The sequence below is a fragment of the Pleurodeles waltl genome, chromosome 2_1 (genome assembly GCF_031143425.1).
Source record: "Pleurodeles waltl isolate 20211129_DDA chromosome 2_1, aPleWal1.hap1.20221129, whole genome shotgun sequence".
In the NCBI taxonomy this organism is placed as follows: domain Eukaryota; kingdom Metazoa; phylum Chordata; class Amphibia; order Caudata; family Salamandridae; genus Pleurodeles; species Pleurodeles waltl.
The window spans coordinates 517,056,340-517,072,275 of NC_090438.1; the positions used below are offsets into that span (position 1 = coordinate 517,056,340).

General features: G+C 43.3%; 1 protein-coding gene across 9 annotated transcripts in view; it reads right to left on the reverse strand.

Annotated features, from left to right (window-relative positions):
• Window positions 1-15,936, reverse strand: part of ENOX2 (ecto-NOX disulfide-thiol exchanger 2) — a 1,066,406-nt gene that overhangs the window by 78,823 nt on the left and 971,647 nt on the right. For all 9 annotated transcript variants that reach the window (XM_069214160.1, XM_069214117.1, XM_069214142.1 and 6 more), the window contains one exon: window positions 10,902-11,016. In XM_069214160.1, coding sequence (XP_069070261.1) covers window positions 10,902-11,016 — 115 coding nt within the window. The remainder of the gene's footprint in view (window positions 1-10,901; window positions 11,017-15,936) is intronic.

Sequence of the window (15,936 nt, forward strand, 5' to 3'; positions counted from 1 at the left end):
AAGCATTAAGTGTAAGTGACTCTACTGGACTATGCAATAAGTCCACTTTTTGCCCAGCAAGCATAGACAAAACACAGCAAGCGATCACCTTTGAGGAGACAACTGAGAGAAATTGATAAAATACAATAACAAAAAATTCACTTCCACCCCAATATTTCCTCCAGTGAAAAGGAAGCCATAGGGCCCCTTTCGAAAAACACATCCATAATTTTAAAGCCAGCTGACAAAGGCAGAGGGGCTGTAATAATGGACTGTGAAGCTTACACCCCTACGGTACTGAAAAAAAGGCCGGGCCCCCATAGGAGATCTACAGAATTAAATAGCCTATATTAAAGAGGATGAATTCCAATAGGGATGGCCGAGTCATAAAGAATGGGAACTTTCATAAAATAAAAAGGTTCCTCACATTCCAATACTAAATATTTTGTCCAACATAGTTAAAAACCTAACCCAATCTCCAGGCAGACCTATAATATCTGGAAGATATTAGAACCTCTCACAACATATAGAATTTTTTTCCAAAACCCTTTGTACTACTGAGACCTACATCAGAGACGCCATGTACTTTACAAATAAATTTGAAGGCATAGAGTACACCCCAGACCACGAAATTTCAACATAGAATCACTATACACTAATATAACACAGAAGAACGCAATAGAAGTGATAGAGGATATACTTAACAAAAGATGGTCCTTGTCAGCTTGACCACTTTATGCCTCAAAAATAAATTATTCATATTTAAAAACGACATGTATTTACAAATAAAAGGAGTAGTAATGGGGGTGCTGTTTGCCCTGGAAACAGCGAGTCTGTACAGGCCATACTTTGATAAGAAATGGATTTAGAGCGAGAACAACCCACATAAGTCACAAATCTGTTCTTATCATCAGTATATGGATGAAATGTTTGTAATTTGGAAGTAGGCAAATGACAAATTTGACGATTTCTTATTTTGGTTGAGTAAGGGCTTTGCACAGCTTAAAATCAAAATGCACGTGGCAAAATGAAAATTAAATTTCTTGATTTACCGATCTATACCAATTATGGAATCTTATCAATGAGTCTGTTTACAAAACCCACAGACAGAAAAACGACTGCATTTCTCTAGCGCTCACCCGCACACTGAAAGAAAACCGAAAGTACGGCCGGTTCCTAAGTATATGCAGGAATTTTACATATAAAGATTATTTTGCCAGTGCTAAGGCTCTAAGCATTAAAGTGGTCAACCGAGGGTACCTACAAAAACTGGTCAAGAGCTCAATGAAAAGAATTTGCTTTACACCTAGAGCATCAAAAGCGCTAGCGCACCTCTAAGATGCGTGATTAAATACAGTCCCAGATCAAGTATGATCAAAGAGATTATTTAAAAAACTGTAAAAAAAAAAAAAAAAAAAAAAAACTGTAAGCACTCTAACTTCCCACACCACTGTTTGCTTTCAAGAATCGTAAAATCCCGAACCAAGTTTTGGTAAAAGCGTTCAATATTGACAACAGAAAAGGAAAACGTACAAATCGGGTTAGGTCTACTGCAAATCCAAGGCCACCACACATACAGTCAATCTAACCCCTGCTCATTTATCAACAACACAAAAGAGATAACTGTGAATAACAGGAGAGTAAAACAAGAGGTATTTTCAAACTGCAACACAATGAATGTAATTTATTGTATAACATTCCTATGTAAGAAAAGCTACATAGGGCAAAGCACACAATAAGTAAAAAAAATATTTAAAAAAGTAACGTTTTTCTCCACACTGCTCTAGCCTCAGGGTGCCAAGAAGCACCAATAGTACAACATTATTAACAACTAAACAACTACACCATGGTCCAGATGACATCAAATGGCCAATGGTAGTGACAGTCACAGAGGACAAAGGAGGAGGTTCTATAAAGTCCAGACTTTTCTACCTCGAAGTTCTAGTTATAGATCAGTTGCAGACGGCGATTTCAGCACTCAATGACCATGATGAATGTGAATGCTATGTTCTAACGACAAGATGAAACTGGAGAATGTAGTACAAAGCGTCAACGCAATTATCTTACAATCCATATTTGTGTTCATGATTTTATGTCAATTTGATATTCATTTAATGTATTGAATGTAATTGAAAGAACATAGAGACAAACAGTTGGTCAGTTATACCAAAATATTCCAATATCCCAGGTAACATGTTGTATGACCCTCCCAAGACACAATACAAACTGAATGTATGTTCAGATAGGATTTCCAACCAATTAATAGTGCCACCAAGTTCAACCACTGAACCAACTCTTATGCTATGTTAGACAGGCCACGGTGGTAGGATCACCTTTTAGATAAGAGTTTACTCACACTTAACTATAAGCATAATGTTCAGTTATTTCATCAAAAGTCCCATTTGTGTAATATGAGAGACCATAAGTGAGGCAATCTCTGGTGCCACACAAGACCAATCTTAGAAGCATCAGTCCAAGATGGCAGACCGATTTCCTATCATAACCATGTGACCTGAGTGGCCATCTTTAAAAAAATTCCGGCGACACTCCAGCTGACATCCAGTTGATTTTAGATAGGTGGGCAGCTGCAGACAGAAATAGTCAAACAAAGTAACAGGCTTTCTATGGGTTCCTATGCCCCCAAACCGTACAGTTATCTGACAGTTTCCACATTTCGGTTACCTTTTTGGGATTTAGTGCAACCAGGAAGAACAGTAGCCAGAACCGGCCTACCTAACCAAGCAGGCAGAAGACAATTCAGTCACATGAACTGGACAGGTGGTTGCTTTTGCATAGAACAGTGATTATAAAAACGTATATTAATAGTCTATATACTGAATGATCATCTCACTCATCCAATTAGCATTCGAATAAACCCTGTTTTTAATTTAGGATCAGTTTTGGGGCAACAAGTGTTGACTACATTTTCTTCCAATACGAGCCAATAATTGACCATTTCTAGATTACCAGTAAGCCCTTTTCCATTACGAGCAGCCGATAGATATCTAATGTGGACTTTACGTTAAAAAACATAGAAATTCACTAAAAAAACAATGACATTTAAAAAAAAAAACTTGGAAATTCATTGAAAAAAAAACAAATATTACACAGACAGTATATTTAGGTTCACATGTTACACACACAAAACCATATCAATTCATCAGTTATAGTTATACCTATTGAAAGAAACTATAGTTCCTGCCGTAAAGTAACTTTAGGCCAAAAGTTATAGTTTCTTAGCATAAGTATAAATGTTGAATTTCTATGGTTTTGTGTGTGTAAAACGTGAACCTAACGATAATGTCTCTGTGACCTTTGTTTTTTTCAGTGAATTTCTAAATTTTTTCAATTCTATTTTCTAACGATAAGGTCCCTGTAACCTTTATTTTCTTCAGTGGATATAATAAATATATATAGATATAGATATATGGAGTGTATAGAATAGGTCGGCGTTTCCATAGGAAAATCATTTTTTTGTTTGCTTATAAATTTGAAGCGGTTTGAGGAATCTTAACAAAACTTTCTAAAAAAGTCTTATCCATTGCAACTCCTTCCTAGAAAGTTTTGGGGTGATCCATCATAGGGGGGGCAAGATAAAGGGGAGTCAAAAAACACGTTTTTTTAAACATGTTTCCATAGGAAAACTGAACAGTGATACTGCAAAAATGGCTACGCAGAACTAAACCAAATTTAGCGGAATGCTAGATCTTAGTCTAAAATGTGTGCTTTTTGTGATCTACTGTAAATCTGTTCAGTAGTTTTTGAAAAATTAAAATAGTATATTTCAAGCCGGGGAAGATCCGAAGATCCGACAGACCTCAAGATAAGATCTGATTGGCTGCCACCACATCAAAGACTTCCCTTGTCCTAGAAAAAAAACAAAAAACAAAAAAAACATATAGGGGGCAGACTAGGGCTTGGTGGGAAGCATTTAAAAAAAAAAATCAAAGTGGTGGATCTGTAGTGGTAGTTAAAAAAAATAAGGTGGTCTCCTGCCTTTTTCCCCCCACAAAAATCATCCACCTCATAGCCTTCCTTGAAAGTTTTGGGGTGACCTGTGGAGCCTGAGAAAAAGTGTGGGTTCCAAAGCACGTTTTCCTCATTCATTTTTCCATAGGAAAATTGAACAGTGCTGAACAGCGATACACCAAAAACCGCTAAACAGATTTACACCAAATTTAGCAGAAAGCAGCTGATAGTCAAAACTCATATACTGCTATGAATAATGTACCACCCAAGTACTGAGCCAAACAGTAACTTTTGCAAAATATAATGCTTATTGCCTTTTGTATACAAATAAAAAGTACTTTGGCAGAAAGATAGATCTTGGTCTTCTTGTGATTTGGTGTAAATCTGCTCAGTAGTTTTCAAGCAATTAATGCTAAAAAACTTTGTATATTTCAAGTCACAGAGGATCTGTGGACCTGACAGATGTCATGCTGAGACTTGACTGGCTGTCACCACATCAACAATGTTACAGCAACAGCCATCATAAGATTTGGTCTGGAGTCTAAGAGTCTAGAGTCCTGAAAAAAAATTAAGGGGGCAGAGTAGGGATACCCTAAACCCCTAGGCTTGGTGGGGCGGTACCTGTGGCCAAAAGCAATTTTCCTACATATTGTAGTGAATTTGCACAGAATCTGGTGCAAAATCCAAGGCACTACTGTTAAACCACCTCCCAGGGGTGGGCCGGGAGGGGGCAGCGCAAAGCATTGTTTTTGGGGAGCAGGCACGTGACCTCACTCCCCAAGCCTTAAAAGACCCCAGGGGTCTATCCACCAGGGCAAAATGTCTTTATTAAGAGCAGAGCCCATGCATTTCCCTCTCCCCGAGCCTTAATAGCCCTCGTAGACAAATACCCTGGGCCCAAAGGAGGTCAAATGCCTTACAAAAGGTGAGGGGGACACACAGCTCCCCTCCTTGAGCCTGTAAAGGCCCGGGGACCCCATCTACCAAGGCCGGCTCAATTACTGCATCCTGGGTAGCCCACCCCTGGGACACAAAACTTTGTCTGCCTGCAACAGCGTGGGCAGGGAAATATATGTCTGCTTCCATTTAAAAGCTCCAGCTAGGTGGGACCAGATATGCCTTCTCTAATTTCAGGTAGGAGCAGACTAGTTTTCCTGCTTGCGCTCATGTGGACTGGGAAACACACAGGAGCATTGCTCCAGCCTGTCAGGTTGGAGTAATGCAGTCTCCCACAGCACTCAGCATGGGTACATGCAGGGAATCGGCTGGGACTTTGAGAGGCCTGGGGCACCCACCTCATGGCCCCTCAATGTATTGTTTGGTGCGTGCTCTGGGTGGGAGTGGGGCTTCTACCCAGAAGGAGCACAGACCCCGCTTCCTGACCCCAAATTAGCACCAGGGACCCATCCCCTGGGGCAACCACTAATGATAGTGGAAGGGGGTATGTGGCCCCTCACCCAAACCTTTACAGGCCCTAGGGACCCCATTCTTTGGGGCAACAACTAATAATAGAAGATGGGTGCGCAGCCCCCCTCCTCGAGCCTTATAAGGCTCCTGGGACCCTATTTTCTGGGTGCCAAATGCAATAAAAAAGGGGAAGGGGTCACACAGCCTGCCCCCTAACTTTCATTAGGAAAGAGGACCCAATCTCCAGGGGCTAAATGTGTTTTAAAAACAAAAAAAAGGGTAGGAGGCTGCACAGCCCCCCTCCCTGAGCCTTATTAGCCCCCCCCCTCGAGTTGCATTATAAGGGGTAGAGGGCATGTGAACCCCTGCCTGAGCCTTTTGGGCCCCAGCGACCCCATCCCCGAGGCCAGAGGTGGGTGCCCCGGTGTTCACCTCGAGCACCCACAAGCCACTAGGTGGGAGTCACTGGGGGAGACCCAGGGCATCAGCTCACTGCATGGCCCAAGAGCCAGCATTGCTCTCGTCTATAGAGAGCAGCTATTTATGCTTGCTTGCTCTGGACAGAGAAAATATCTGTTTACTTGCCCTTACTCGTGCCCTAATGTAACTATAACTTGCGCCCTCACCATGCACTGCTAATTACCCCACAAATTACGGCACTCAGGAGATCTTTGATAATATCAATATAATATCTGCAGTAAAATTGGTGATGCAAAAACCATGCATGGCGAGGTGCAAGTTACAGTTACCTTAGGGCACAAGTTATAGTTACTTGAGATAACTAACTATAACAGGTGAATTTCTATGGCTTGGTACGTTTAAAATGTGAGCCTAAAACTATAACGTCCCTGTAACCTTTGAATTTTTAAGTGAATTTTGTGTGTGTATATATAATACATTTTAATATGTTAATACTAACTTCCCTGCAATGTACTACCCACAGTGTAATGTAAAGGCAGGAAAACTTACCTGCGATGGTGTATTGTTGGCCCACCCTTGTTTAACATTCGTAATATTAGGCATGAATGAGACTCCGAATCATGACAGAGCACGTGTTGTTTTGGGATGTGCACATTATAACTCCGACCTTACAATGATGATACAGCTACAGCAATTAGAACCCTAACCTATTAATAACCTTTAGAAACTCCTGCTCTCCAAATGATTACTGGGCTAAGAATGATAAATATAAGATAACGGAGTAAAGGTAAAATCTTCTAAGAGAACGCACTGGATTGCAACGGGTCTCCTTTCATTATTCTTTATCTATTAAAATCCAGAAAACGGGAAGGGTGAAGGTCACAAATAATGAACAGAAAGGCAATCCCACATGCTGGTCTACTCTTAAGTATTTAAATGGGAGTTTAAGGTGGGTGCTTTCTGCAGTGGCGTAGCGTGAGGGGTGCAGGGGGGGGGGGCGGCCGCACCGGGCGCAACATCTTGGAAGAGACTAAATCCACGGGTTAGGGGGCGCAAATTACTTGCCTTGCCCCGGGTTAGGGGGCGCAAATTACTTGCCTTGCCCCGGGTGCTGACAACCCACGCTACGCCACTGGCTTTCTGGCAGTGCCACCTCAGGCATACAATGCAAAATGCACCTGTTTGGGGCAGAAAAGTGGGGTGGCACGGACATTACTGTGCTGGTGACTACTGAAAACGTTTTTAGAATTTACTTCCTGGTCTTCAGCGGTCCACAATGAAGTGACTCTATAAGCTGAGTTATGAGTCAGCAGCATTGATGACAGACCATGCAATCTTCATTATTCTCGGCTAGAGTTCACGCCAGACTAAGGTCCAATAATAAAAACAAAACTCAAGAAGCCCTGTTAGCTAGAGGCAGAGTTCTGTTGCTCTCGTGGTTATGGCACTTCGTTAGTTCTACAACATCATCACCGTAAGAAGCCACTGCAGTTATTTAAGGCCTTGATGCTGTACCAGCACTATGACCATAAAATATTTGGATCAGAGCAGTACAGGTGGCCAGAATTGTGACTGCACAAACTCACCCCCAAAGTTAACAGTATTCACGGAAGTCCTTAGGATGCTTGAACAAAAAGGAAACAGACACACAAATACCACCCCCACCCCCATGTTCAGGAAAAACTCACGTTTATACCATTGTACTTGAAAGCATAAAAAGGATATTAGTAGGTTCTTCTCAGAATTTTTCAAGCAAGTGATCTTTATTTTCCTTCCTTCAAAGAGCTTCTAGCCGATTCGTTTTTCATCCATCATCCAGGGGAGTAGCTTAGTATTGAGATTCAGGGGGTGTGAATCTCACATGCCCCAACTAAAGTAGTGGGCTGCAGGGTGAAGGGATGTTCCTACAAGGAGCAGGGTCAGCACTAAACTGCATGTTATGGGCCTCTGTCTAGAGTGGCACAGTAGATGTAAAGAGATGGGTTGAAATGCTATTCCAAGAGACTGCCAGTGGTGAGACTATCTGCAAGCATTCAACGCATCACCTTTTAGGTGTTTGATTGCCAGTAGTGTGCCTGGAAACCTGAGACTGATGCAGCTTCCCAAGCCTACTACAACCAATGTATGTGATTTCCAAAAAAATGGAAAATGTGCATCCTTACAAGAAGCGGTACTTCTGTGGCTGCAGGCTTACTACTTTTTTGGGAAATCAGTCGCTATAAAAAAAATCCTGATGCAAAAAATGAACAAAATAAAATCTGTTAGGACGGAGATAAAAATCAAAACAGACATAGCAGATTCGACTTAGGACTCCCAGACCTAACTACCAAACCAAGAATGCATTTATTTGTGGGGTCTCACATCCCAAATCCAGCCCCCCCCCCCACCCCTTCTAAAGCTATGCCCCTTTTGGAATTGTCACCTAAACTTCACCAAAAGAAAATACAGAAAAGTTCCTATTGTAAGCCTGACATTATACATAGAATCAAAATCCATCACTGAAAAGTCAGAAAACAATTAAACATGCTTTGCAGTTTAACTGTGTGGTAAAAGAAAGCACTACTGAGTTACCTAGAATAATTCAGACATGCGGGAAACTGGACTGAACCTCCAAGGTATAGATAAGGAAGCCAGGAGAAGGTAGGGTGGAGGGCCTTAAAGTTTACTGGTAGAGGGTAGATTTACTGGGGACAGTTCTGTGCTGTATATTAACACACCCTGGTTTGTAAGGATGCCCAGATGCTCAGGGACTGGGTTAGAGGCTCTGATGTGATGATCAGAATATGTCACAGAAGTGCCAATTGTTGTTTTTTCCCTATTATCTTGGACTAATCACTTGATTTCTCCAAATGCTATGTATCAAGTCACTAGAAATTCAAAGCCCTTGTGACATCCACTATTACACAAAGATAATAGCCCAGTGGATGAACAGAGTTTCACATCTAATTTGCTCGTTTCTCTGGCACACATACCACTGCCTATCAAACAACAATGTATTTTCTGGGTCAAGTGGTGGAGGTAGGAGCTGTTACTTGTGCCAGTGCTTTATTAGCAAGTGTATTGTTTGGTCATGTGTAAGGTGTGCAGAGATAATTAAAACCAGAGATAGCTGCAGAACAGGAGCGGCTCCTTTGCATGCCAGGAGCTGAAAAATAAAACAATATTTCTTTATCGTTTATCTTTCAGCTGCTGGCTCAGCCAGCAGCATGTGAAGGGAGGGGCAGGGCTGGGCCACGGGAGGGGGGAAAGGAGAGGAGAGGGTGCACCTAAGTGCACATGTGTGTTTGGCCGGCCGTCTTAGGCTGGCCCAACGCACATGTCCACTTAGATTTCTACAGCTTGGCTGTGTTGGAACAGCTGTGCTGGAGAAACTGCACAGACCCCAGTGCAGTGTCTGAGCAACGGTTCAAGCTGCTCAGACCAATCCTGACGCTGCTTTCATGCTAGGTTTAGCATGAAAGCAGTGCCAGGATTGCTGAGGAGCCTGGGCTGGTGTCCCAGTGAAGGCTGGGACACCAGAAGTAGAGGAGTGAGGTGGCGGCGACGGGTAGAGGTGAATTAAAAAATAATAGTAATAATATTCCGAACCCCCCTCCTTGAGATTTGCGGCTGCCGCCACTGCTGCACAATGAAAATTAGAGACTTTAGAGAGTGCAGCAAACCAGTGCTTAAACAGGAAGACTTTCAGCGTTTATCCAATCTCTGTGCTTGTATTTTTGCCTATAGCATGTGTGTTATTAGACACGTTGAGAATCAGACAGTACATTGGTTGTGGTGCATTGAAGGCTGTTTGCTTTTTACTTCGCATCATGGTTGAGAAATTCTCTTTAATAAATAAAAAAACATGATAATGCAAAGTAAAAAAATATAGGAAAAATGTGCTAAAAGGGCAGCCGGTTTTGTAAAAGCCTATAACTTTCATAAATTGTGTTATAATTTTCACTCATGAAACCTTAAAGAGGCGATTTTGTAAATTCTGAAAGCGTGGTTCAGATGTACTCTATATGTGTTCATCCTAATCTTTAGCAGTCCTTCTGCTCTGGGTGAATCGTATCAGACCTCTTGTCAAGCAGGCACTGTAAAAAGACTATTTAAATTGTATTGTCTCTTGAAAATAATCCCTAGCTGCTTATTCTGACCTTTTCATATGCACACTAAATTTGTGTCGAGAACAGGAGTTTGCTTGAGTGATTCATTGTGAAGTCTCAACCAAGCTTATCTGGGTAATTCAGCAGAAAGGGTCCCAAAAGTGCTATAATATTTAACCATGTTGCCAGCAAAACATGATTAAGAGCTGAAAGACCGCTGTGTGAAAAACAGACAGGAGGGTGTGTAGGGCTGTCTGCACGCATACACAGTGTCCCAACATCACTTAGCCCATTTAATTTTCACCCTTCATTTCGATATGGCTCTAGAGCCAAAATTAGCCAGTTTGATGACAGACCGTAGTACGCAGGGGATGAAGGGGTAGTCAAAGTAGTGGCAGTCGAGGTGACACTGGAATAATGCTAGACATCAGTAAATGCACTATTTTCAAGTGATTCGCAATCCCACGTTTAATTCCTGAATTAAAAGCCATTTTGGAAAAAAAAGGCCCATACGTTTTGCTGGTGGTGTCATCCCCGTTTACGTTTTAGGTAAATTGGACGAAAAAGCGAAGGCTAAAGGAGGGTCAAAATAGTTGTTGCAAGAGATAGTCACAAGGAAAGTACCAATCTGACCGCTTACAACATGTTTACTCTAGATAGCATAAGGGTAATGGATGAAAACACAAAGGTGTTTGAAGTCCGTAAAATGACTGAAGGAGTGGGTAGATTCAGCATTGTGTATGTTCAAGTGTCTTGTCACATGCAGAAATAGTGCACCTCCCTGGGTTCTAAGAGACATCCCCCTGATTGTGACTGCACAATGAAGTTGCTGGGGTCCCAGTCTGTGGCAAGGATACTTCAAAGAAAGAATTCACAGAGGGCATAGTTTCCATTAGAAATATACTTTGAAGCCTACATTTGTTTGCATCACATAATACATCATTGTAAATTGTCTATAAACCAACATTCATAATCTGGACTAGAACTCCCAGAAGCACAGGCGTTCGATTTTGTGACTTGAAATATAAACGATTTTACCAGATTCAGCGGTTTCTTTGGCCTGGGAAGGATCTTCCAGTTCGTCATCTGACATCTCCATCTCCTCTTCTCTTCGGATACCCATTAGCTCTTCACTGTGAATGTTTCGAATTTCCTAAGATTACAAATTGTTAAATTACAATTAAGTTAATGTTTTGAGACCTAAAATTAGGAAGTGTCTGCAAAGGAGAGTGCTAAATTAGAAAAAGAGCACAAGTGCATTTCAGAAGTTTCCATAGAACATTGGTCATGGTGCCACAATTATCAATTTGAAAGTATTAACTAAAACAATGAAAGCAAGTATTATGATGATTATAGGAAAAGGAAAGATTTACAGATTTAGGGATATCATGTACACCAGGTGCTTTGCAACTGCTCTCCGATAAATTACATTAGGACATTATCCCTTATTTGAATAGTGAAACAAAACGGATTCAACAAATACTAAATAACAATGATTGGTTGAAAAATTCTGTAGTTTAAGGGTAATGACAAGAAATTTCGCTGTGCGGTAAAATGTTGGAGAGATATATGTACGCAAAGGAAAAGGAAAGGTCCTTTCCGGAGGCTCTTTGGTAGTTCTGAGTCCATACATAGAGGAGCTCCCACTATCGATTTTTGTGAACCTTGAGAAGTATAGAAATTGGGCTGATTTTCCGTTTACCACTTTCAGCATTGTGAATTAGGGGCATCCTCTATTATAGCCTTAGAACCCGCCGTAGCGGGCTCTACCGGCTATTAAAGGCCCGCTCCCAGCGTTAAATGCCCGAGCCGAAGGCAAGGGCATTTAACAAGGGAGAGGGACTTTAATAGCCGGTAGAGCCCGCTACGGCGGGTTCTAAGGCTATTAGAACATTCTGCCACTCAGGGCAGAATGTTCTATTAAAAAAAAAAAATGTTCACGGAGCCCGAGGGGATTAAAATCCCCTCGGGCTCCGTGAGGCTTTGTTCACAGCTGTTGCTGTGAACAAAGCGAACATTGGAATGTTGGCACTGCGGGCTTTTACCAGCCAGTAAAAGCCCGCAGCACTCCATTGTTTTCAATGGAGCTACCAACATTCCAGTGTTCTAATAAGACATCCGCCCATGTTACCACCTCATTATCGTGAATGACGCTATACTGTTAAACGTTGTAATGAAAAGTCTTAATGAGAAAGAAACGGTAAATGGTTATTACACTGGAGTCTATGGACGAGTGATACAAACACACTATGGTAAAGAAACTACCTTTTTCCTGTAACTCAGTATTTTCTCAACTTCTGGGAGCAGATCATGCACACTTGAAGGCAGCGTGCTTCAGCAGTCACAGCAAAGTACTGCGGAGCAAGGGTTGGCTAAACCTCATCTGTAGAGGAACTGACATTCAGACTGCAGTGCGAACCAAACGCATATATATCAACACTCTAAAGCAGTGGTTCCCAACCTGTGGTCCGGGGACCCCTGGGGGTCCGCAAAGCCTCCTAAGGGGGTCCGCGACTGCTTAGAAAATTAAATAATATTAACTGATTAGGTCCACAGCTTTCAGTAATGACTCAGTAGGGGGTCCTTGGATTCCAATAAGGACTCAATGGGGGTCCCCGGGTTCCAGTAAAGATAAAGTGGGGTCCACAGAAGTGAAAAGGTTGGGAACCACTGCTCTAAAGAGCTTTTTGACAGGGACCCGGGCACTGATCCTGTAAGCAACGTGCAGGCAATGTAAGTGTGTATTCTGGAAGAGGCACTGAGTGGATAACTAAAATAATTTGGAACAATTGTCAACCCTAGTAGGTCCTACTTTGCAAACAGGCCAAAAAGTAGGCCTGAGAAAAACCCTCAGTAAAAGGCAGCATCAGATCTGCGCATAAATCTGAAGAAAATGACTTTGGTAATCACACCTCATCTTTTACAGAAAAGGGTTTCTGGGTTCGCAGGCCCCTGGAAAAAAGCAGATCTACTGCGTTAATATTAACACCTTGTAAAATGTACAGGAAGCACAATGAAATACAGAGTGCATTCATTTACTAACATCAGTGCCCAAATCGCAAGATTCAGGTACATTTCCTTCCAGGGTCAACGAGCACGTTTGCATGCACAGTGTTTTAGTGGGTACATTATTTCTGATCTTAAGTGCTGACATTATGAGCACTCATCCTTTCACTGTTTGCGGCTAAAAGGACATGGCTGCTGGCCAATGGCTAGTCAAGTTAAAAATAGCATGAAGCAGTAATGCAGGACGGGCCTCCCTGGAGGGACAAGTGCATATCAGGTGCTTGACTTAAATTGGGTTTCAAAGAGTTTCTGCAGTCCAAAAAATTAAACGAGGCAAATATTCTCATGGTTAATGGGGACATCTAAAAAAAAAATCAAAATAAATAAGGTTAGGTACAAATAATCAGTATGTGTCCCTGAAAGTCAAGGTTGTAAAAGAAACTAGAATTGTCAAAGACAAGTAGTATGGCTTAGCCAATGCGTAGGGAGTGACATGGTTTGCTTTGCTAATGCCTGGCCCGCCATTTTGAAAAAACAAAATAATGAAACATTGCTTACTATACTTTCAAGAAGACTGACATACATCATCGTGTGACATACACTGTCTAACGTTAAATGGCTGCCATGCTGCATCATACAATGTTTGTTGCCCGATGTGACAATGCAGTCTAGTAACTGTAGTCACCTACTGTTTGCATTTTTCTACGTTTTAGTTATTGGGTTTTCAGTTTAATTTGTAGGATGTCTTTGCAAGCACTTAATTGCTCTTGTCAGTTTTTCAACGTTTGTCTTTGTTATGTGTGTTTGTAATGCGCACTGTCACCTGCAAGGGTATTCTGGCACTGAGCTAGTGTGTGTTCCTAACCCTGCCTATGGTAGGTTGGTTAATGGAAAAGTCAGACCTTCTGCTTCTAGTGGAATTCAAGAAGAGAGGAGGAGTGTAGGAAAGTACCATCTTGCCTGGCATGTTACCCCCATTTTTACTGTATGTATGTATGTTTTAGCCCCTGTGTCACTGGGATCCTGCTAGGCAGGACCCCAGTGCTCATAGTATGTGCCCTGTATGTGTTCCCTGTGTAGTGCCTAACTCTATCACTGAGGCTCTGCTAACCAGAACCTCAGTGTTTATGCTCTCTCTGCTTTCTAAATTTGTCACTGCAGGCTAGTGACTAAATTTACCAATTCTCATTGACACACTGGTACACCCATATAATTCCCTTGTGTATGGTACTTGGGTACCCAGGGTATTGGGGTTCCAGGAGATCCCTATGGACTGCAGCATTTCTTTTGCCACCGATAGGGAGCTCAGACAATTCTTACACAGGCCTGCCACTGCAGCCTGAGTGAAATAACGTCCACGTTATTTCACAGCCATTTTTCACTGCACATAAGTTATAAGTCACCAATATGTCTAACCTTCACCTGGTGAAGGTTGGGTGCCAAGTTACTTAGTGTGTGGGCACCCTGGCACTAGCCAAGGTGCCCCCACATCGTTCAGGGCAAATTCCCCGGACTTTGTGAGTGCGGGACACCATTAAACGCGTGCACTATACGTAGGTCACTACCTATGTATAGCGTCACAATGGTAACTCCGAACATGGCCATGTAACATGTCTAAGATCATGGAATTGTCACCACAATACCATTCTAGTATTGGGAGGACAATTCCATGATCCCCTGGGTCTCTAACACAGAACCCGAGTACTGCCAAATTGCCTTTACGGGGTTTCCACTGCAGCTGCTGCTGCTGCCAACCCCTCAGACAGGATTCTGCCCTCCTGGGGTCCAGGCAGCCCTGGCCCATGAAGGCAGAACAGAGGATTTCCTCTGAGAGAGGGTATTACACCCTCTCCCTTTAGAAATAGGTGTGAAGGGCTGGGGAGGAGTAGCCTCCCCCAGCCTCTGTAAATGCTTTGATGGGCACAGATGGTGCCCTCTCTGCATAAGCCAGTCTACACCGGTTCAGGGATCCCCCAGCCCTGCTCTGGTGCGAAACTGGACAAAGGAAAGGGGAGTGACCACTCCCCTGACCAGTACCTCCCAGGGGAGGTGCCCAGAGCTCCCCCAGTGTGTCCCAGACCTCTGCCATCTTGGATTCAGAGGTGTTGGGGGCACACTGGACTGCTCTGGGTGGCCAGTGCCAGCAGGTGACGTCAGAGACCCCCCTCTGATAGGCTCTTACCTCTCTTGGTAGCCAATCCTCCTTTCTTGGTAGCCAAACCTCCTTTTCTGGCTATTTAGGGTCTCTCCTCTGGGGAATTCTTCAGATAACGAATGCAAGAGCTCACCGAGTTCCTCTGCACTTCCCTCTTCGACTTCTGCCAAGGATCGACCGCTGACTCGAGGACGCCTCCAAAACTGCAACAAAGTAGCAAGACGACTACCAGCAACATTGTAGCGCCTCATCCGGACGGCTTTCTCTACTGTTTCCTGGTGGTGCATGCTCTGGGGGTCATCTGCCTTCACCCTGCACTGGAAGCCAAGAAGAAAGCTCCAGTGGGTCGACGGAATCTTACCCCTGCTAACGCAGGCACCAAAAGACTGCATCACCGGTCCTCTGGGTCCCCTCTCATCCTGACGAGCGTGGTCCCTGGAACACAGGAACTCTATCCAAGTGACTCCCACAGTCCAGTGATCTTTCAGTCCAAGTCTGGTGGAGGTAAGTCCTTGCCTCCCCACGCTAGACTGCAAACCTGTGTACTGCGTGATTTGCAGCTGCTCCGGCTCCTGTGCACTCTTCCAGGAGTTCCTTCGTGCACAGCCTAGCCTGGGTCCCCAGCACTCCGTCCTGCAGTGCTCAACCCTCTGAGTTGGCCTCTGGCGTCGTGGGACCCTCCTTTGTGACTCGGAGCCAGCTCCAGTTCACGAATCTTCTAAGTGCCTGTTCGGGTACTTCTGCGGGTGCTGCCCTCTCTGAGTTGCTGAGTGTCCCCTCTGTCTCTTCCTCCAAGGGGCGACATCCTGGCCCTTCCTGGTCCCCAGCAGCACCCAAAAACCTCTACTGCGACCCTTGCAACTAGATAGGCTTGTTGGCGGTATTTCTGCGTGGGAACACTTCTGCAACCTT